Below are 19,687 nucleotides of genomic sequence, written 5' to 3'. Positions count from 1 at the left end.
ACGCTGGGACTCCTAAAGGATTTCAAGCTTCACGTTTCAAGGGAATGTTCCAGCTCAAACCAGCATTTGTTCCCAGAATGTCCCTCTGCGGCCTCGCGGAAACATCAGATGAAAGCGGGAAGAGGGATCTTGTCTAGTGAGCAGAAGGCACTTTTTCCAGAAACAATTACTTACTGCCGAAGAAAGCATCCTTTATTTAATTTTTTTTTTTTTTTTTTTTTTTTTGTAGAACGTAATCCTAGCACATAAAATATTCTGCTCCACAAAGCCTTATTTGCAAGGTGTGGGTCCTGGGGAGTCCAGAAGTCATCTGTATGCTAGCAAAAGAATCAAGTCCTTTGCAGAATCCTCACTGTCGTCCCCCCCCCGACACATCTGTAGCCCATGGAGGGGTACGTGGGGCTCCCGGGGAGGAACCAAGGACTGGACATCAGGATTTGTAGTACCTGCTCTGCTGGTTTGTAGACTTGCTCTGCTACTCATCACTTGGGTGACTTGTTGTGATAGTTACAGCACTTCTCCGAACGTCATCCTTGTATCTGTGGACACAAGGCACGCAATCAACTGACATCCACGGACCCTTCGGGTAGGAACATTCTAACATGTTTTTCTGTATTTTGTTGTTTCTTTCAAAACTTGGCTCAGGGTTCGGAATGCATTACGTTGTCATTTCGTGTTTCAACAGAATTCCCCTTAGCACTTGGAGGGAGATGGTCAAAATTCACGTCCTGGTATTTTCTTGCTAATCACGCAACCCATATTTACAAGGTACCTCTTAGGTAGGTGTCAGGCACTGTTACGTGGTGAGGACATGTTATGAGCAAAATACAAACCATTTCTGTCTTTTGGAGTTTACAGTAGATCAGATCCTTACGCAAGTGATGATGATTCAGTTTGATAGGTGCTGTGACCGCAGGGATAGCCACCTTGGAGAGGTTGGGATTTTGAAGCTGGACCAACAGTAGAGAAGACCCTAAACATTGGTTGCTTTCATTTAGACAACCCTCCCTGGCCCTTTGCATCGAAAGCTAAGGAGATGTCCCTCCCTGTGGCACCCGGTGCTTACTGATATTGATCCTTTAACATGCTGCATTAAAAATGTCTATACAGCCCTGGACAGTTTTGCTCAGTGGTTAGAGTGTTGGTCCACAGACCAGAGAGTCGTGGGTTCAATTCCAGTCAAGGGCATGTACCTTGGTTGCAATTCGTCCCTGGACCTGGTCAGGGTCATGCGGGAGGCAACCAGTTGATCTGTCTCTCTCACATCAATGTTTCTCTCTCTCTCTTCCTCTCTCCCCCTCCCTCCCACTCTCTCTGAAGATAAATAGAAAAATGTCCCGGGGTGAGGATTAAAAAAAAAAATGTCTATTCATGTGTGCCTACCTGCATTAGACTGCATGGACCTCAAGAAGTAGGACCATCTTAATTTTATTTTGTGCCTCCATTTACAACCCCGGTTTAGCACAGAGCACATCCTTAATGCCTTGTTGGGGTCCTCGAAATGTTTGTTGACTAGAAGAAATAACAGTTTTAGAACAACAATGACAGGTGGTAGGACTCGGGATCTAATCAGAGTCCAACCAGCCCAGGGGATCAAGGTCCATCTCTGCTCAACAAAGTGTATCGTCCACAGACCACGTCCAAATAAAGGTAATTCTTTGATTACGTCCATTCCAGGTAGCATTTTCTTTTACTGCCCATAGATCTGTAATTCCTTCCCCTTTAAAACGCCACCCGAGAGCACTGAAGTTTAAAGAGATGATGTCAGCAAAGGCTTTGACCTCTCTGCAAAAACGTCTGCATACACACACAGAACAGCTTGACATCCCCCTGGTGTTTGGGGCGGGGGGGGATCTGAGAGGCCTGGTTACTACAGAACTTCCTCAAATTTACACCCTTAGTTCTTTCTGGTCTGCACCCAAGACAGGCTGATTTTGGGGTGGACATCAGTCCATTCCAAAGGAACTGTGTGAGCAAAGGCACCGAGATGTCAGCCGGCACTGACTCTTCCGTAAGCTGCAGACGGATGACGCAGGGTCCACGTGGCATGAATCCGAGACCAGAAGGGGACAGGGCAACCAGCGAAGGGAAAGTTCACTGTGATTCACTGACTGTACAATTTACCCTGGGGCGGGAGAGGGAGAAATGGTAAATTCACAGAGCATGCAAACACCTTTTTTACAATTAAAAAAGTCTGCGCAAAACAAATGAGCGAACTATACATGGAGGCCTTCAGAAACCCAGGGCAGCACACCCGTGTGAGTCATGGACTCCCTCCGGCCAAGGGGAAAATGCAGCTTCAAATTGAGTGCAGTTTCCAGGCATGTCCCTTTTATTCATTTTATTCATACAGTGACTTACACCCGTGTTTACTCGAAACATCATTACTCCCCGGAAAGTGAGGAGGAGGAAGGCAGTAGGAGGGAAACTTGCTGGGCTGAGGGACAGGAGCAAGTCACAGATCATCCCATTCAAAGGTGTATTTTAAAGTAAAAAGTCAGAACCATTTGTCTGTTTCTGTCACTCTCCATGCTCATCTGTCTTTGGGTAAATTTTCATTCATTTCTGTCCTAGGATGAGTGGTCGGATCCAAAGTAAATAACTCGTGTTCGCCGGAGAAGGTTATTTCCCTCTGTCTTGGTTCCCTTTTGCTTCTGTTTGGGGCGCTGGCTTTCTGTGGCTGCCATTATGAGCGTCCTAAACTGATATGTGAGGACACCCGACCGGCAGGGAGAAATCCAAGGTGAGGAAGGAACTCAGGGCCGGCGCCTTGAATTGTTGCAATTCTTCCTTCTGGACTGGGCAGGACGCTCGGAGATCCACGTAGCAGACATTCCTGCCCAGGGTCCCGCATGAATTGTCCAGATTCCACTTTCCCATCTGATAAGTGGAGCGAGCTTCTGGAACGAGCTGTTCAGTCGTCTATCTCAGGTCAGCGACTGTGGCTCCTGGACCCAATCCAACCACTTGTTTTTGTATGGTTGGAGAGCTGAGAATGCTTTACATTTTTTAATAACTGGGGGGACATCGAAACTATCCCAATGTTTGATGAGATCTAAAAATGATACAAAATCAAATTTCGCTGCCCACAAATAAAATTTTGTCAACATTCATGGACCGACCGTCCACAATGCTTCCCACTAGGTCTGCGTCAGTTCGGCTGTAACACAGTACCATGGACCCGGTGACCTCAACAGAAATGGATTTCTCAGAGCCGTGGAGTCTGGGAAGTCCAGGATCAAGGTGCTCGCTGACCCGGCGTCCGATCAGATTCCTCTCCCTGGGTCACAGACGGCTGGCTTCTTGCTGTACCTTCACATGGCGGAGAGCGGACAGAGATCTAGTCTCTCTCTTCTCGTAGCCTCCACCTTCATGACCTCATTTAAACCTGATCACCTCCAAGTACCATCACACTGGGGGGTGGGGTTTCAACATATGGATTTGGGGGGGATACAACCATGCAACACATAACACACTGCAATGGCAGAGTTCAGTAGCTGCAGAACATGGAGCCCACACCCCTAACACATTGACTATCTGACCCTCGACAGACAAACAGCCCTATGAGCAAGCTACCCCATCTTCCCATGTCACAGGCGAGGAGACGAAGGCACAGAGCGTGACTTGCACTACTTCACTATCACACAGCTCGTAAGTGGCGTCAGCATCCACACCACCCAGTCAGACTCCGAAAGGGACACGCTTACCCTAGATAATGCTGCCTCTCTCACAGTCTGTGTTGAGCCTCCAGGCCATCGTTCAAAAGTCACTGAACGAGTTTGAAGCTGAAGTCCAGTGGCCTCTGAGACATTTTTCTCCGCTCTTTCAGCCTCTGTGACAGCAGTCCCCCCTCATCTCGGTTTTGCTTTCTGGGGTTTTAGTTACCCCCAGCCTACTGTGATACAAAAATATCAAATGCAAAATTACAGAAGTAAACAAGTCATACATTTTGAGGAGCATGATAAAATCTCGCACGGTCCCACTCTGTCCCACCCAGGACGTGAATCTTCTCTTGGCCCCGTGTATCCACGCTGTGTACAGTGCGAGCTCGTCACAAGGAAGACGGGGGGGTGGGAGTGACGCCGGAGAGCGAGGCTGCCATGTGACCCCTGGGCGCCCAGAAGGAAGCAGTCCGTGTGACGTGAGCATACGCACCTTGAGTTACAAATACCCCTCACAGGTAGCTGATCGTGCCAGCCCTAAAAAACTCCTCTCTTGATATATTTTGATACTCATCATTTCTTCGTTTTTGAAAGTAATAGCGTGTGTACCGAGAAAGTATGAACTACTCCAGCAGGGACTGCAGTGGGAACACAGAGGAGACCCAGGAGAGTAAACCCTAACTCACTGAGAAGGTAAAACAAAGGAAATGCATGTGGCCGATTTACATAGAGACTTTTAAAAAACTGTCAAATGAGGAACTCAACCCAGCTGGGTGGGGTTTTCAACTTGACTGGTTTAGCTGAAACAAGGGGGGCGGGAGTCAGAGGAGGGAATGGGACCTCCTTCTGGGGTGGCAGACCTGCACCAGGACAAATGACCTGGGCTGTTTCCCAACCCCGCCAGATCTGTGATTTAGAGACAGAACCTCTGACAGCCTGGTGGGTGGCCCTGAGGACGCACTGCTGGGGTCTCCCGCGGTGGGAAGCTCAGCGCCCTGGCGCCCGCTGCTGGGTCCACTGCTGTGTTCCAGCCAAGGCCGCACCTCCCTCAGCTGCTCCCGCCGGTGACTCGGCATGGTGAGGGCACTAGTCCAGGCCCATTTCTGCAGGACACAGAACTGCTCTTGTGGACCATTTTGGCTCAAGAACTCCCACCGGCCTAGCCAAACACAGTCTACATTTTAGAGATGCACCCCAGCCTGAGACTCTCCCTCCTTCCTCCCGCCTCTTTTCCTGCACAGGTGTGCTCTCCAGTCCATCTCTCGGGACTCTCATCCTGTCTTAGCATTTGCTACTCCAAGGACCCAAACATCTGCATGAGTCCATCCTGACTTCCAGGTGACCAAGTGAGAGCTATTTTTAATGTCTCCTCTTACATTTGGTTTGGTTTTCACTCAGGGAGTTAGAAAGAACAGGTAACAAAAGGAAAATCGTTTTCTTACTCCTTGACCCAAGGATCTTCTCTGAAAGAACTCTCAATAATGATCACAATACAATCCTTCCATCTTTTACTCTGAAATCACTAGCTTAAGGATATGGGTGGGTATTTCAATGCTCACTCTAGGGATCAGGAGTCCCAGAACGGGGAGCTGACTTGGCCGCAGAGATGGTGTGTCACCAGGCAGGCATGGTAAGACGGACACTGCCCAGCTCCTGTCTTCCACATTCTCTTTGCTGTCATATTGTGTAACTTTATGTCTCACTCCCAACTGCAAGACAGAATCAATTCAGGCAATCTGAAGTGCCCATTTTGAGAGACATAATCAGACAATCCGACCCAGAGAACCTCATTTCTGCAAAACCAATAGACATAGATTCCCTGGGTATTTCTCAACCATGCTTAATTGATGGGTCACAGTTATTTTCAGCACCTGAAAGGCCCCATCGGGTTCTGAACGTAATGCCACTGCCCAGCATGACGCCAAGGATACAAATGTTGCCTCACGACTGCGACGGTTGTGGAATGGACTGACGCTGTGTCTCCCAAATGGCAGTCTATTGTCTAAGACGACCACTGCAGCTTCTTCGTCAAAGGTGCTCATTTCAACAGCAGACTGACGACTAACACGTTGGCCAAGGCGATCAGCGACAGCATTCACGCACCCTTCACTCATCACCCCATTTTGCAGGTGAGAAAATTGAGGGCTAGAGCTATTAAGCAACTTGCCCAGTGTGTCACAGCTAACAAGTGACAGGGATCAGATTCAACACAGATGAGACAACCACTCCGCCAGTCTATCTCCTTCCCAGAGATACTCCAGAATTGAGCAGAAAAGTCCCTATTTTGACCCATGAGTGGGGTCACCAAGATGGACATCGTGAATAATCCAGGATAATCACTTATTCAAATAAATATTTTTCAGTGTTTCATTCAAACTAGATTAGCAACGTGATATCCAGAAAGGGTATCTAGACCTTTTGAGCGATGAGCTGGGTGACAGAGGGTTATAACTATCTCCTTAAATGCTTGAGAACAAATACTTCCAAGGTACTGGTCCATTTGAACCATTTCTCTTTACTACTTCCTGACGATCCCTGTTATTTTGTTCACATTCTAATAGTGCAGCTTGCAAAGCCACAGGACCTGCCCGGAGAGAGGATGAAAGCTAACACACTATCTTGATTTCCAGCCTTGCAGAGAATGGGTGTGGTCAGGCCTGTGCACGTCACCTGAGCTCACGCCGCCTCCCCCACCTGTGTTCGCCTTGACCACACTGATCAACCCACACCAGGGGCTGAAGTGGCAGAAGCATCTTCAGGCAGGAAAACTAGCTCTAGGACTGTCTATCCCAGATTCAGAGAAATGAAGAAACCAGAATATATGAGGAAAAAACAAAAAGCAAGGGGAAGAACATTCTAGTCATTGTTTATTCATCCATTATTTTATTCATTCCCCAAAATATGTATGGAGTGCCTGTTAGGTCAGGCACCGCGTTAGGAACTGGTGAACAAAGTGACATGTTCTCTAGCCACGAGGAGAGAGATGACAAAGGAGGTACGAAGCCCCCTCCCTAATGCCATGTTTCCTGTTTTCTTGCTCTCACCTGGTGGATGAATCAGGATTCTTCTCAGCTAATCAAGGTTATCACACTCCCTACAGGAGCGACTGCTTTAGGCCTGGGCATGTGACACACTTTGGTCACTGACACACAAAGAGAAGTTTGCAAAGGGCCTTCTTGGAGAGATTTTCCTCCCTGATACAAAGAAAATAACATGAGACGTCCCTTTTTGTCACTCGCTCTCTTCCTTCTTATCTGAGATGACGTCCTGAAAGGGCATGATGCTTAGAGCTGAGGCAGCCATAATGTCACCATGAGGAGAGTCATTGCCGAGACTCTAAGGATGGGAGACCAGACAGATGTGCAGCCTGTGGGTCCTCAGTAACATCCGAAGGAGACACGCCTTTGAGTCCAGCAAGCACGTGATCAGCCCGGACAAGCTTGACCCTTCTGAGGATTTGTGGAGTGTCATGTTTTATAAATAACTGCAATAAAGGAAGAGGAAAAACTGTAGTACCCTTTTATTCCAGCTCTACTTGGAACCAGGCAATGGGCAAGGTGCTTTTCACAATCTCGCTCTCATCAGAACAGGATGGACAACCTGACGCCACAGGAGGATGGCGAGGCAACCACCTCTTGGTTACCCAAACCACCTGCAATTTCCTCATCCCCGGCATCCCTTCCCCCTTCTTCCGTTAGCAGCACCTCAGTTTTCCTACGGGAAACCACACGCCATGTGGTTCCGGATAAACATCAACCCGGCCCCCCCACACACACCTGGCGCACAGTAGGGCCAGAAGAAAGACTCCTGTTTTCCCCAAAGCACACTTGTCTTGCTCTCTTGATCCCATTATGTATATAATTCTTACTGCATTTATTGGGGTGACATTGGCTAACAAAATTATATAAATTTTTTTAAATCTGCTTTTCTTCCAAGACTTGACAAAATTAAACAAAACTAGACCATCTGTTTGCTATCTTTCCCAGACAAGCACTTACTCTAGATAGCTGGGCCCCATAACTGAGGTTGTACTTGGGAGACAAGCAAAGTCCCATCCCCCAAAGGCCAGTTTTCGGCACCACGGACTAGTCTGGAGGGGTCGTGGAAGGGGCACTGTGACCGGAAACGAGGAGCTGAGAGGGGGAAGAAGTTAGAGAAATGTTATCAACGAGCTGCGCTCAGAACACAGACAGCCCTGCCAGGAAGGTGGCTCTCATCTTTAACCTGGAAGGACATGGAGGGACGAGCGTCCCTACACAGTTAGAACACATTTGCCGTCTGTCGATGTGCCTTTTCACGACCCTTCAGAGTCACACTACTCAGCCACTGAGGGCAGAGGCCAGCCAACCACAACCTGAGGGCCACACATGGCCCTTCCGTGTTTGTACATGAGTTCTGTTGGAACTCGGCCACGCCCATTCGTTTACACATCATCCGCGATCGTTTTCCCTCTGCAGTGACCGAGTTCAGTGTCTGTGACAGAGATCATCTGCCCCACAAGGCCTAAAGTAGTTACCATCTGTCCCTTTGCAGGAAGAGAGGCCAGCCACTGAGCTAGTCAGCAGTACCAGCAAGTGTCACCCGCTGCTGAACACCTTTGTCACCTCGCTCAGGCTCCAGTTTCCCAAAGAGAAGGGAAGCCAGTCTTACAGGCCTTCAGTAACTGGACAGAGGCAATGCAGACAAATCAGGGATTCCGGTTCAGACCTACGCATTCACTTAATGAATATTTACTGAGCAACTACTATGTTCTGGGCATGTGCTAAGTACAAGGAACACCGGTTAAAAAAAAAATTGTAAAATCTTTTTCCTCGGGATGGAGAGATTGTTGTTAAATCGATAATCACACAATTATATATATAGATATAATTATAATTACGTCGGATTAACAGTTGTGCAAGAAAAGCTGGGAGTATAGGGTACTAGAGAGAGGGGAAGCAGGGGTCAGGTCGAGGTGGGAAGGGGTGTTTATAAAATTATGAAAATATAACACATTGAAGCTCTGCTCTAGGCCCTTAGGGGAGCTTCCTTCTTGCAGGGACAGATGCCTGGGTAGAAATTCGAGGAGATACAACTATGCATTGAGATGAGGGGGTGAAAGACGAGGCTTTCAGAAAATCAGCTTTATATAAATTAGCTGATGCTAAGAAACAGTGCCAGCATGAACGCATTCACTCAGAGCTATCTCTTCATGTTCTCCTGGGAGAGGGAAAGCCCCCTGGGCTGCGGCGCACCCCCCTTTCTGAATGTGCCACCTGGGTGACGTGTTCCCCTCTAGGCATCTCGAGATGGCATCTTCACTTGCCGCTGAGAGCAGAGACATGGGCAGGGTTGACGAGGTCAGCGTCCAGGCTGCTTTTCTGCAGACCTCGTCACGGCCCTTGCAGCACAGGTGAGCCCGGAGCAGCTGCAACCCCCGGGCAGAGCCTTGCAGACGGCCTTTGCCCCACACTCTTCTCCAAGAACTATGTTCATAGTAACACACTCGTAGAATTTCAACTTCCAAAAAGATGTGAGAGACTCGACCTCCTCCCACCCTCACCCGTGGCTTGTGCCCCCTTTAGAGAGGCAGCATCGTACTGGTTGAGAGTGAAAATTCTGTCACCAGAAGCTTGCCTTTGAGTCCTGCTGGCCCAGCTGTGTGATCCTGAACAAGCTACGTAACCTCTCTGGGCCTCCGTTTTCTCGTGTGTAAAATGGGGATTACACCAGTAGCTATTCTGTAGGGTTATTATGATAATTACTCCAGCAGGTAGACATAAAGCACTGAGAACAGTCTTGGCATACAGTGGAATGCTCAAGAAATGTTAGCTTTTCATATTATGTAATGCACAAGCCCAAGTATTTGGGTTAAGTCACGGAGGCAGGGGCAGAGTGAGAGATTCCAAATTCCAGCCTCCTTTTCCGAACGCTGGAGGTCTGGCTCCCTGCTCTCTCTGCCTACCCCGCAGGACCTCTGCTGCCCCTGCACTCAACCTCTGCTCCGGCCTTGTGGCAGGTTTCTCATCGGCAGAACATGAGCTGCAGCTGGAGATGGGGCTGGACAGGGCAGAGCACTGTCCAGACAACCAGAGGAGGAGCTCAAAGGGGAAGGAAGAGCAGGCGCAGGCATGAGTGCCGTTCTGAGTGAGGTCAGGGCTGCACGGACGGACGGGAATTACTCAGTGTCCCTTCACAGGGATATTCTTTAACTATTTGGTCGTCCATTGCATAGAAAAAAAGCAGAGCAGGTGGGCTGTTGTAGCAGCCTCAGCTTCCCCGAAGTCCTCTCAAACAATTCAGCTCTGGCCCAGACTTGCATACCTTCCTGCATTAACCACCATCCCCGAAAAGCAACTCAATGGGGAATCATTTCCACATGGCCAACCCCTGTGGCTTCTCAACGCCCTCTCGACACACACTCCCTCCAAGAGGAATAATGGTAAGTGAGATGTTTTCCACATCATTACATGTCCAGGAATGCCCTGCCTGAGACAGAGCCGATCCCCTAGGAACTTCCTGGCTCACTTGACGTCAGTGAGCTTTCGTGGATCAACAATACCTGTGCTACAAACACATCATATTCTTGGAAAGGGGCTGGGATGTGACCTCTTCCCACCTTCTCCTCTTATCATATTCGGTCTCTGGAGAGAATCTGCTTCTACTCTATTCTCTCGGGTGTGGCCCACAGCCTAAAGCAACCGCCCTTCTCGGAAAAACACCTTCCCACGACAGCTTGCCTGGTGCCCACAGCACTCTGTGCGAGGCCTGTCTCCCTCAGAGCACAGTGGTACAGTACCCAGGGGTATCAGTATAGGACACACAGGAAGTCTGCTACAACCCGACTGCTGGGCCCACCTCGTGTAGGTCTGTGGTGGGGCCAAGACTCTATCTCTAACAAGTTGCTGGCTGATGCCAAGGCGGCTGGTCGTAGGACCACTCTGACATCCACAGGCATTGCCCTAGCATGTAACAAGTATCTGCAGAGTCAGGGTGAAGCATTCAAGCTGCCTGAAGTCAACTCCCAGCATTACGACTTCCCAGCTCTGCAATGCTGAACAAGTCAATCTCTCCAAGCCTCAGTCTCTTCATCTGCAAAATGGACGTAACAGTGATGCATCCTTCACAAGGTTACTGCAAGGAAGAGGGAGCTCCTGGGTGGAGAGCCTTCGGTGAGTTCTCAGTGTTTGCTAGTTGTTAGGATTCAAGAAAGTCCCGGGGTCACCTGCGTCTTCTCACGAGGCTGTGCTTCTCAACCTCCAGAAAAGGAAAGAAAAAGGAAAATCTATTGTCATCACTGAATGTGTCTGTATCCCAGGAGCTGCCCAGAGAGGAAGGCGAGCTTCAGAGCAAACCGGAAATGAGATCATGACAATGAGCCAAACACTGCCCATCCCCGCACTGGACACTAGGAAATGTTGAGGCATCTTAGATTCTCATTGTGGGGAAAGAGCTCAAGATTCAGCAGTGAAAGCTCAGAATGGGGACCCAGGCTGTGCCGGCTCCCGTCTGGGTCACCTTTGACAAGCTCAATGTCAGCCAAGACTCAGACTCCTCGTCCGTCCGTGGGGACAGTCATGTCCCCCTCACGGAATGAGCTGCAGCTCGCTGTCAGCTGTGACCCTCACAGTTGTGAGAAACCCAGCAGCTGCCCAAATATTTGTCTCCCTTTCTGCCCCAGGCAATTAAGGTGCCACCGCTGATAACCTGAGCCCGGCCAGTGCTCCCTGTCCCCCTGGCTGGGCTGCCATCTGGATTCGGTTTCTCAATAAACCTCATTTCTGAGAAAGGCAGGTCACTCCACTCGAAACCATATTCCCTGACCTCAGCCTCACCGTGGTTCCAGGGAATGTCAGTGGTCTACGTACCCAACTACAAGTCACTCCAAAGAAAGAAATGATCAGCAAAGGCTGGGCAGAGGCAGGTCAGGAGACAAAGGCTCGTGCCAGTGTGTCTACTTCCCTTCTTCCCTTTCCTCCGAGAAGTCGATTTCCTCCGTGTCTGGACATGCCTGGAGAGAAAATCCCACAGGAAAGCACCACAGATTGTTTTTTATCGTTTTGTTCCATTTCTCCTGTTTGCTCAGTAATCCTGGTAAATAGTGTTGTGCAAACAGAAGCCTTTTGAAGTCTATGGAGTTCTCTCCTAGAACACTGACACCCCAGTCTTAAGGGTTGTGCGTAGGTGGAGAAAGCCCTTTGGAATGAAACTCACTGATCGATGGACATGCAACAAAAATGAAAGAACACCCACTGGCCATTTGCTTACAACAAACATTGACAGTCTGCGTTCTCGAGTACTAAGGATATAAGAGAATGCAAAGCACGGCCTCTGTCCTCCTGGATCAATACCTAATCAGGGAACATTCTGGATAACACGAGTAATTAACTGCGGAGTATCTGGCCCATGAGCACTGGCTCTTTTAAAAAACATATTGGGCCCTGGCGGTTTGGCTCAGCGGTTAGAGCATCAGCCCGTGGACCAGAGAGACCCGGGTTCGGTTCCCGCTAAGGGCATGTACCTCGGTTGCAGTTTGTCCCCGGCCCCAGTTGGGGTCGTGTGGGTGGCAACCATTCACTGTGTCTCTCTCACATTGATGTTTCTCTCTCTCTCTTCCTCCCTCTCCCTGCAGCTCTATCAGAAGATAAATGCAAAAATGTCCTCCGATGAGGATAAAAAATAAATTAAAAACAAACTGGTCCAAGCATGAGTGCAGGAAGAACAAGACTTTATGAAGAGATAAACCTCCTTGCTTTTTTCCCTGTGTCCAAAGAAATTACAATTGCACTGATCCAGAAACAAGTGATGGAAAAGATGTCATAGAATTCTTCTAAACTGGCTACACTGCACAAGCTGTCTGTCTGTTGATTCATCTGTACATTCAATGAACAGTTTTCCTTGGGACTTTTCATGTACTGGGTACTAGAGATACAGACATGAATAAGACTAGCACCCTGCCCTTCAAACCGCTCAGTGGAGACACATAGTTACTGTTCAATGACGAGTTAGAGGAAATCGAGAACAACAAGGTACGAGGGAAACAAAGAGGTGTGGTGTGTGTCTGACCATGTCCCTAATGCATACTGGGGTCGTTCAGTGCTTTGCAACCACCCTGCCAGAGCGGGTCAGATTATAACTCCATTGTACAGATGAAAACACTGAGCCACAAACCTATTAGGTTACATAATTAGTAAGCACCAGATTTGAAGAGGGAACCCAGGCAGTTGTGAATGACTGTATTAAAAACAGGTGGTTTTTAGTTGCCTCTCCAACTAAACTCTACGAGGAGCATTCATTGGGAGGGTTAGCAACAGCTCGACTTCGCGATCAGCCCAGGTCACCTTGCCCTACAAACACACCCACACACAGACCTTTGTATCCAATGGGACATGTCCCAGGTGTGGGACTCCTGCGAGAGCTTTCCCAAGACTGGGTGCCCAGAAGGGCTACTGACTTCCTGGGGGAGTGGCCAGAGAAGCGGATGGACAAAAGGTCAGGCTCTCGCCCTAGCCTTGCCTCCCTCCGGCCATGTGACTTCGGGTAGGTTGTTAGATTTCAGGTTCTCCTTTCAGGCCAGTGGGCGTATCAATACCAACCTCAGACCCTATTTTGAAGGGGCTGAATATGAGTCACTTTTAAGCTGCCACATGGATGCTCTATTTTGTATGATCGTTATTGATTCTACCATTACTGTGGTTGTGGTCATCATCGTCACTAGAGGCTTGGCCCATACTCCCACTGAGATGTATCTGCTGGGCCCTGGCCGGTTTGGTTCGGCGGTTAGAGCGTCAGCCCGTGGACTGAAGAGTCCCAGGTTCGGTTCCCGCTGGGGGCATGTACCTCAGTTTCAGTTTATCCCTGAACCCGTTTGGGATCATGTGGGTGACAACCACTCGATGTGTCTCTCTCATGTCGATGTTTCTCTCTCTCTCTCTCTCTCTCTCTCTCACTCTATCTGAATATAAAAATGCAAAAATGTCCTTGGGTAAGGATAAAAAAAAAAATATATATATATAGAGAGAGAAGATGTATTTGTTGGGGGTGGATCAGTCTGGGAGAGCAGAGTCCTGAGCCCAAGGATACCTGTTCAGTCACAGCCAAAAGCGCTGGAGAAAAAGTGAGCCTGGCCTGCTCGGGTCCGGAAGGGGACAGCAGCCGGGCTTGCTGACCTGGTGTGAACGAGGTTCTCTGAACAGGCACGTCACAAAGCCCCACAGCTCCGCGTTTCCGCGCCGCCCCACTGACCTCCACTGAGTTAGCACACCCAGCGCCGCTCGTGATTCTGCGTGGAGCACAGGTCACCACCCTTAGCTCAGGTGACAATAAATGTGTCAGCAGCATCATTGCCGCTTTAGAGCCTCTGCCCTCCCGTGTTGAGTTTACAGCCCGATCCACACCGCCCCGGCCCTCGTCATGCCTGCCGCTGCGCTGCCCAGCCCCTGGCTTCGCTCGCCTGCTGCCCTGATGGCACAGACGGGCAGCCTTCGCGCCAACTCGTTCTCCGTTTCGTTTGATTTCTAGCCAGAAGCCAGCAGCTCCCTGGGTGTTACTCCCAGTTGCTCAGATAAATAAGCCAAATGTTCATTTGTTGCTCACTGATTCCGATTAAGGGCAGAGATGGGGTGACCGGAAATACTAATGTTTTTCTAGGGGCCCACAGCAGCGGAGCAATGGTATTGGGTTTCGTTTTGCTTTGGTTTACCGGGGGGAAGGGGATACCCTCCTCTTTAATGTCCATTATCTCATTTGATTCTCCCGACTGCTTGGCAAAGTGGACAGGACAGGAATTATGATCTGTATTTCACGGGGATGAGGAGACCAAACTCAGAGAAATTAAGTAGCTTGCCGGAGGCCACGCCGCTCAGGAGCAGCGGACTGTGGCCAGAACTCAGTCAACTTGACCCCCAGTTCGGCGAAACTCGGGAGTGGCTCCATTTCCCATTACGTCATCCTGTGGGATAATAATAATAATTTACATAATATGTTTTTATAAACAATTTCTGGGTTATCCAGAGGCTTTTCATGTGATCAGATATGTCAGTCACACGCTATATGCTACTTCGCCTTGTTAGAGAGTCATTCTAATGATGAGCCTACGAACGCCTCAGAGAAGTTGTGCTGTACCCGACGTAAACATTTTGGACCCAGACGTGTCCGAACATATTTGACCACCAGGAGGTAAGGGCAGAAGCGGAGAGATCATGTCCCAACAACACAGGTAAGAGACGGGTGTTTGGCTAACGAGGAAAGGTCTCAGTGGTGAGAATACAGTAAATTCCGGGCATATGTCCAAAACAGAGCCAACCAGATTTGCTGGTGGACAGGATATAAGGTGTAAGGATAAAAAAGAGGAGGCAAGGGGCACTCGGAGATGTTCAGTCTGAGCAACCAGATGAAAAGAATGGCCACCACCTACAGGAAGCTCTCCAGGACTAACAGCCCCACCCCATAGCCTCTCACTGCATTGGAGCCCCTGTCTTCAGAGACTGCATACTTTCAGTTTTTTCTTTGTTGATAAAATTATTGACAACAGCTAAGCTTATCATCTTCTACATACTAACGTCGGCCCTCCATATCTGCAGGTTCCACATCCATCCATTCAACCAACCGCAGAGCAAAAGTAGTCTAAAAAAATAGGTTAAAGTCCCGCCAGTGTGACTCAGTGGACTGAGCATCTTCTCATGGACTGAGAGGTCCTGGTTCGATTCTTGGTCAGGGCACATGCCCAGGCTGTGGGCTCGATCCCCAGCAGGGGGTGTGCAGGAGGCAGCCAATTGATGTCTCTCTCTCACATCGATCGATCTCTCTCGCTCTTGCTCGCTCTCTTCCCCTTCCTCTCTCTCTAAAAAATCAATAAAAACATATTTTTTAAAAATAAAATAAATATAAGCACACCTTGCTGTTAGGCTTAACTACACGTGGACTATGTAGGCTCACAATGGCTGTGTCTCTAACGAACACATGCAGATGTTGTATTGTCAGTATTCCCTCGACGGTACATCACAAGTGTTTACAACCACACTGCATTAGGGATTGTCAGGCATCTAGAGAGCATGTCAAGTGCATGGGAGAGGTGCACGGGCTACATGCGGACCCCAAGCCACTTTCCCTAAGGGGCTTGAGCATCCGCAGATTGTGGTATCTCTGGTGGATGTTGGAACCAACACCCTGTGGATACTGAGGGGCAACTGTATTATGTCCCCAGTGTCTAGCCATTGTAGGCACTCAATAAATATTTGCTAAATAAATTAATGAAGAGACTTACAAGCAGTAAATGCTTAATAAACCATTGCTCCCCTGTTATTAATCGACCTAGCATGCAGGTGTTACTGATCAATTTAGGCGACGTGGGGAGTTGGGGGAGGTGGGCGAGCAGTGACCCGAAGGAGGGGCCGAGAACCAGTCTGAACTTGAGTCCTGTCCCTTTATTCCTGAGGGCTTTGGGCAAGTCCTTTCCCTTCTCCGAGTTCAGTTCCTCCAAACCCCATCCCACAAGGGACAGGATCATACGATTTCCATCTGCCCTGCACCTTGCCACCCATGAGTCCACGTGGAAGCCACGGCCCGTGTCCTCGGGAAGGTGACGTGCAGCTCTGTCCTACGGAGACGGGTCTGGTCAAATGCTCCACCCGCTAGCACACCTTCAGTGCTTCGAGCACACAGAAAAGAGGGATGCGACGGGGGCTGGGGTCGCCAGGAGGCTTCCCGAAGGACCTCCTTCTTCCTCCTCCCCAGAGCCTGACCTGTCAGAAGAAGATGGTGACACGCGGGGGAGGAGAAACACAAGCATCTTTTTCGGTTTTCCTCACTCCCAGTCCAACGCAAGGACTGCGCTGGAACCTGAGCTACAGCCACTCACCTTGGAGACCCCTCTGCCCTCTGAGCTTCGCCTTGTCCACCTGAACTGCCTTCCGTTTCTCCTCCAGTTAGGAAGACGAGACACGCTGCCCAGCGGGGCCTTGGCTGAGCCGTTCGTAAAGGCTGGTTCGGGGTCGCGGGTCTGGGCAGCTTGCCTGACCAGGGGCTCGTGAGGATGCACGGCACAGGCCCACGGGAACCCACGGGCTCCCTCCACGAGGGCTCTCCCGGAGAGCGCTCCTGGGCACGTCATTTTCTCAGTTCGTTTCTTTCTGCTTTCCACGTGGCTGCCCAGGGTAAACATCTACCCTGAGCGCTCCTCCCAGGGGACCCTCCACCCCATCACTGCTGCTCGCCTGGGCGCAGACGCTGAGTCCCCCAGTGCTTTCTTTCCCCAGAAGAGGTCACTACTTGATTAAGAAAACTATTCGGTTGACCCCAGTCCCCAGCCCCCCACTGCCATTCAACAAAAAGTGATTCTCAGTAGTTACTAACCAAAGCCCAAATGGCCACTTAATCTTTCCTAATGTTTTTGCCATTGATTTTATTATCATTGTTATTCTGAGAAATATTCATTGCACCATGTGGGGAGTATCACATCAATCTTTGCAGAGACCTCAGCATGACAATCATTTTATTTCCTGTTCAACTGACCCCCTTGCTACTGCTCAGCCTACTTTACAGGTCATGAGACTGAAGGACAAAGAAGAACTCTGACTTACATCAAGACTATCACCAGCAGAGGTTGGATGAGAAGCGCGTCTATTGCAAAGCAGTCTGGGTGATGTAAGTAGAAATAAGACAACTATAGAAAGCTTGGAAGCAAGGAAAAAGTCATCAGAAAAAGGGGGGGGGGGTTATTCTAGTTGCAGCATTATTTCCTTAACAGTAGTTCACACAATAAACAGAGGAGGGATGGGGAAGAATCCTCTAACAACTTCCAAACCAAGAAGCCATAATCCGATCAGTGGCGCGGGTGATGCGGACACGTGTCTCTGGAAGTCCAGAGATCTGGTCAGAAAAAGAAAAGCAGCAACAGAACTTTAATAACGGAAAGTAAAACATGTGAAACTAGCATGTGTTAAGCTTTGAGCCAATGTTTTGACTTGCTGCTAACTGGGTGACTGATATTCAATTAACCTGTGGTGAGTGAACAAACAGAAAAGCAGGTCTTGTCCACCCATTTTGCAAATGGTAAAACTGAGGCTCAGAGAAGCCCAATATCTCCCAGCAACTTGGGTTTTGTTTTGTTTTTTTCTATTATCCCATATGGAGAGAAGAGAGGAAGAGGAAAGGAAGGAAGGAAGGGAGGGAGGGAGGGAGGGAGGGAGGGAGGGAGGAAGGAAGGAAGGAAGGAAGGAAGGAAGGAAGGAAGGAAGGAAGGAAGGGAGAGAGAGAGAGGAGGGGGGAGGGAGGGAGGGGGAGGAAGAAGGAAGGAAAGAAAGAGATAAAGAAAAAACGATGCAACCCTAGGAAAGCTCACTGGCAGCCTCAGGAAATACTTGGTGGGGCTGTACCACGGGTGAGCTCACGCTTGAACCAACGCTCAACTTGTCTCTTCACCACAGGTGTGGACACCGATTTGCTTCCCTTGGAGGATGTGCAGTGCATGACTATCCACTTTCCCTCCTGTGAGTCAGTAATTGTTTTTTCTTTTAATGCAGCGAGACCACATATATGTAGTTGGCATTTTTAACAAGGCTGTGTTAGGTCCATAAACACCCACTTTCTTCCTTTCTCCTCCCTGCCCCCTTCTCTCATCAAATTCCAGCAGGTGCAGGGAGCCCTCGCCCAAGCCAGCAAGCCCCAGAATCACATAAACTCCGTCATTCTCATCAAACAGGATCTTACAGCGGGGAACAAGTCCCATCACTTCGACAATTTGGTTTCTTGGCAAGAGCCAAAAATTGCTGAGTTCCCCTCCCCAGGAGCAGCAGAAACCAGGGTGTGCCTGCCGCTCAGCAGTCTTCTGCGTGACACAGGACTCACCCCGGGGGTGACAGAGTTTATGAAATCCTCACGCCCGTGGTTGCCTTCACACAGACCAGCCGCTGCCGTCAGCTCTGCAATAAAGGTTTAACGCAAAGCCTGGCCAGGTCCCTCTCTGCGCCTCCCATGTCTGGGGAGCCCCGGTGAGTTATCCTTCTTCATTACTGTTCCCTCAGACCCACGGATTTCTGCGGGCACGCGGAGAGCCATCCAGAGTCAGCCTCCACCGAGACGGGAGGCTTCTGAGAGAGGACTCCCTGGAAAGTGTGCTTGAGAGTTAAGCCACGACAGCTGGTTACACCCCACTAAACGCTCACAGGTCGACATCTCTTCACCTGCGCCCCATCTGCCTTGTCTCCATTCCCCGGCCAACACCACCATGGAGCCTCATTCCCTAAGGAAAATGGCTTCTGTCTGAAACCAGAGTCCAGTGTTATCGGGAGGCACGAAGACTCATAGATCAGAACAGCCCAACTGTATGGGGCCGCCCGCTGGTGCACAGGCAACAAGTCGAGGTCAAGGGGGGACACTGCTCCCCTTACAGCTCTGGGCTGAAGCCCCAGGAATGTGGTCCCTTTGAGCAGATCCTTCTCTTTACCTGCTATTCTTTTTTTTTTTTTTTTAGGTGGGAGAGGGAGAGAGAGATAGAAACATTGATGAGAGAGAACATCGACTGGCCACCTCCTGCATGCTCCCCACTGGGGATCGGGCCCACAACCTGGGCATGTGCCCTGACCAAGAATCAAACCGGTGACCTCTTGGTGCATGGGTGGATGCCCAACCAGTGAGCCACACCAGCAGGGCGTCCTATCCTTTCTTACGTGTGCCAAGAAGTTAAAAAAAAATAAATGAATAAGGGAAGTGTTGTCATATATATTTTGGGAGACTTGGCAAAGTCTTTTGGAAGGACAACTAGACAGTGTTTATCAAAAACCTCAAAAAATGCATGCCCTTTAAATCACAAAGGCCAGTATTAGTGACTTATTTCATGCTGACAATTTGGTGAAAATATGTAAAAGGATAAGGATGTTCAGTGCAGTGTTGTTTATAATGAGGAAACATTAGAAACAGCCCATGTGTCTACAAATAGACATTTGGGTAAGGGCATTCTGGCATATGCATGCTATGCAATATTCAGCAGTCATTCAAATAGTATAAAAGTCTTTCATTGATCTGACAGGAAGCTGATGATATATTAT

The 19,687-nt window shown here is 49.3% G+C and overlaps 1 protein-coding gene across 1 annotated transcript in view; it reads right to left on the bottom strand.

Annotated features, from left to right (window-relative positions):
- Positions 1–448: 448 nt before the first annotated feature.
- The window catches only part of LOC118631622, a 71,089-nt gene continuing 51,850 nt past the window's right edge, over positions 449–19,687 (bottom strand). Inside the window, exon 3 of the mRNA XM_036264119.1 lies at positions 449–539. Within this exon, the coding sequence (XP_036120012.1) occupies positions 476–539 (64 nt within the window). The 3' untranslated portion in view covers positions 449–475. The remainder of the gene's footprint in view (positions 540–19,687) is intronic.

Source organism: Molossus molossus, unplaced genomic scaffold (genome assembly GCF_014108415.1).
Source record: "Molossus molossus isolate mMolMol1 unplaced genomic scaffold, mMolMol1.p scaffold_m16_p_16, whole genome shotgun sequence".
Classification (NCBI taxonomy): domain Eukaryota; kingdom Metazoa; phylum Chordata; class Mammalia; order Chiroptera; family Molossidae; genus Molossus; species Molossus molossus.
The sequence above is the reverse complement of the archived record's forward strand: the minus strand, read 5'-3'. Positions and strand labels throughout refer to the sequence as shown.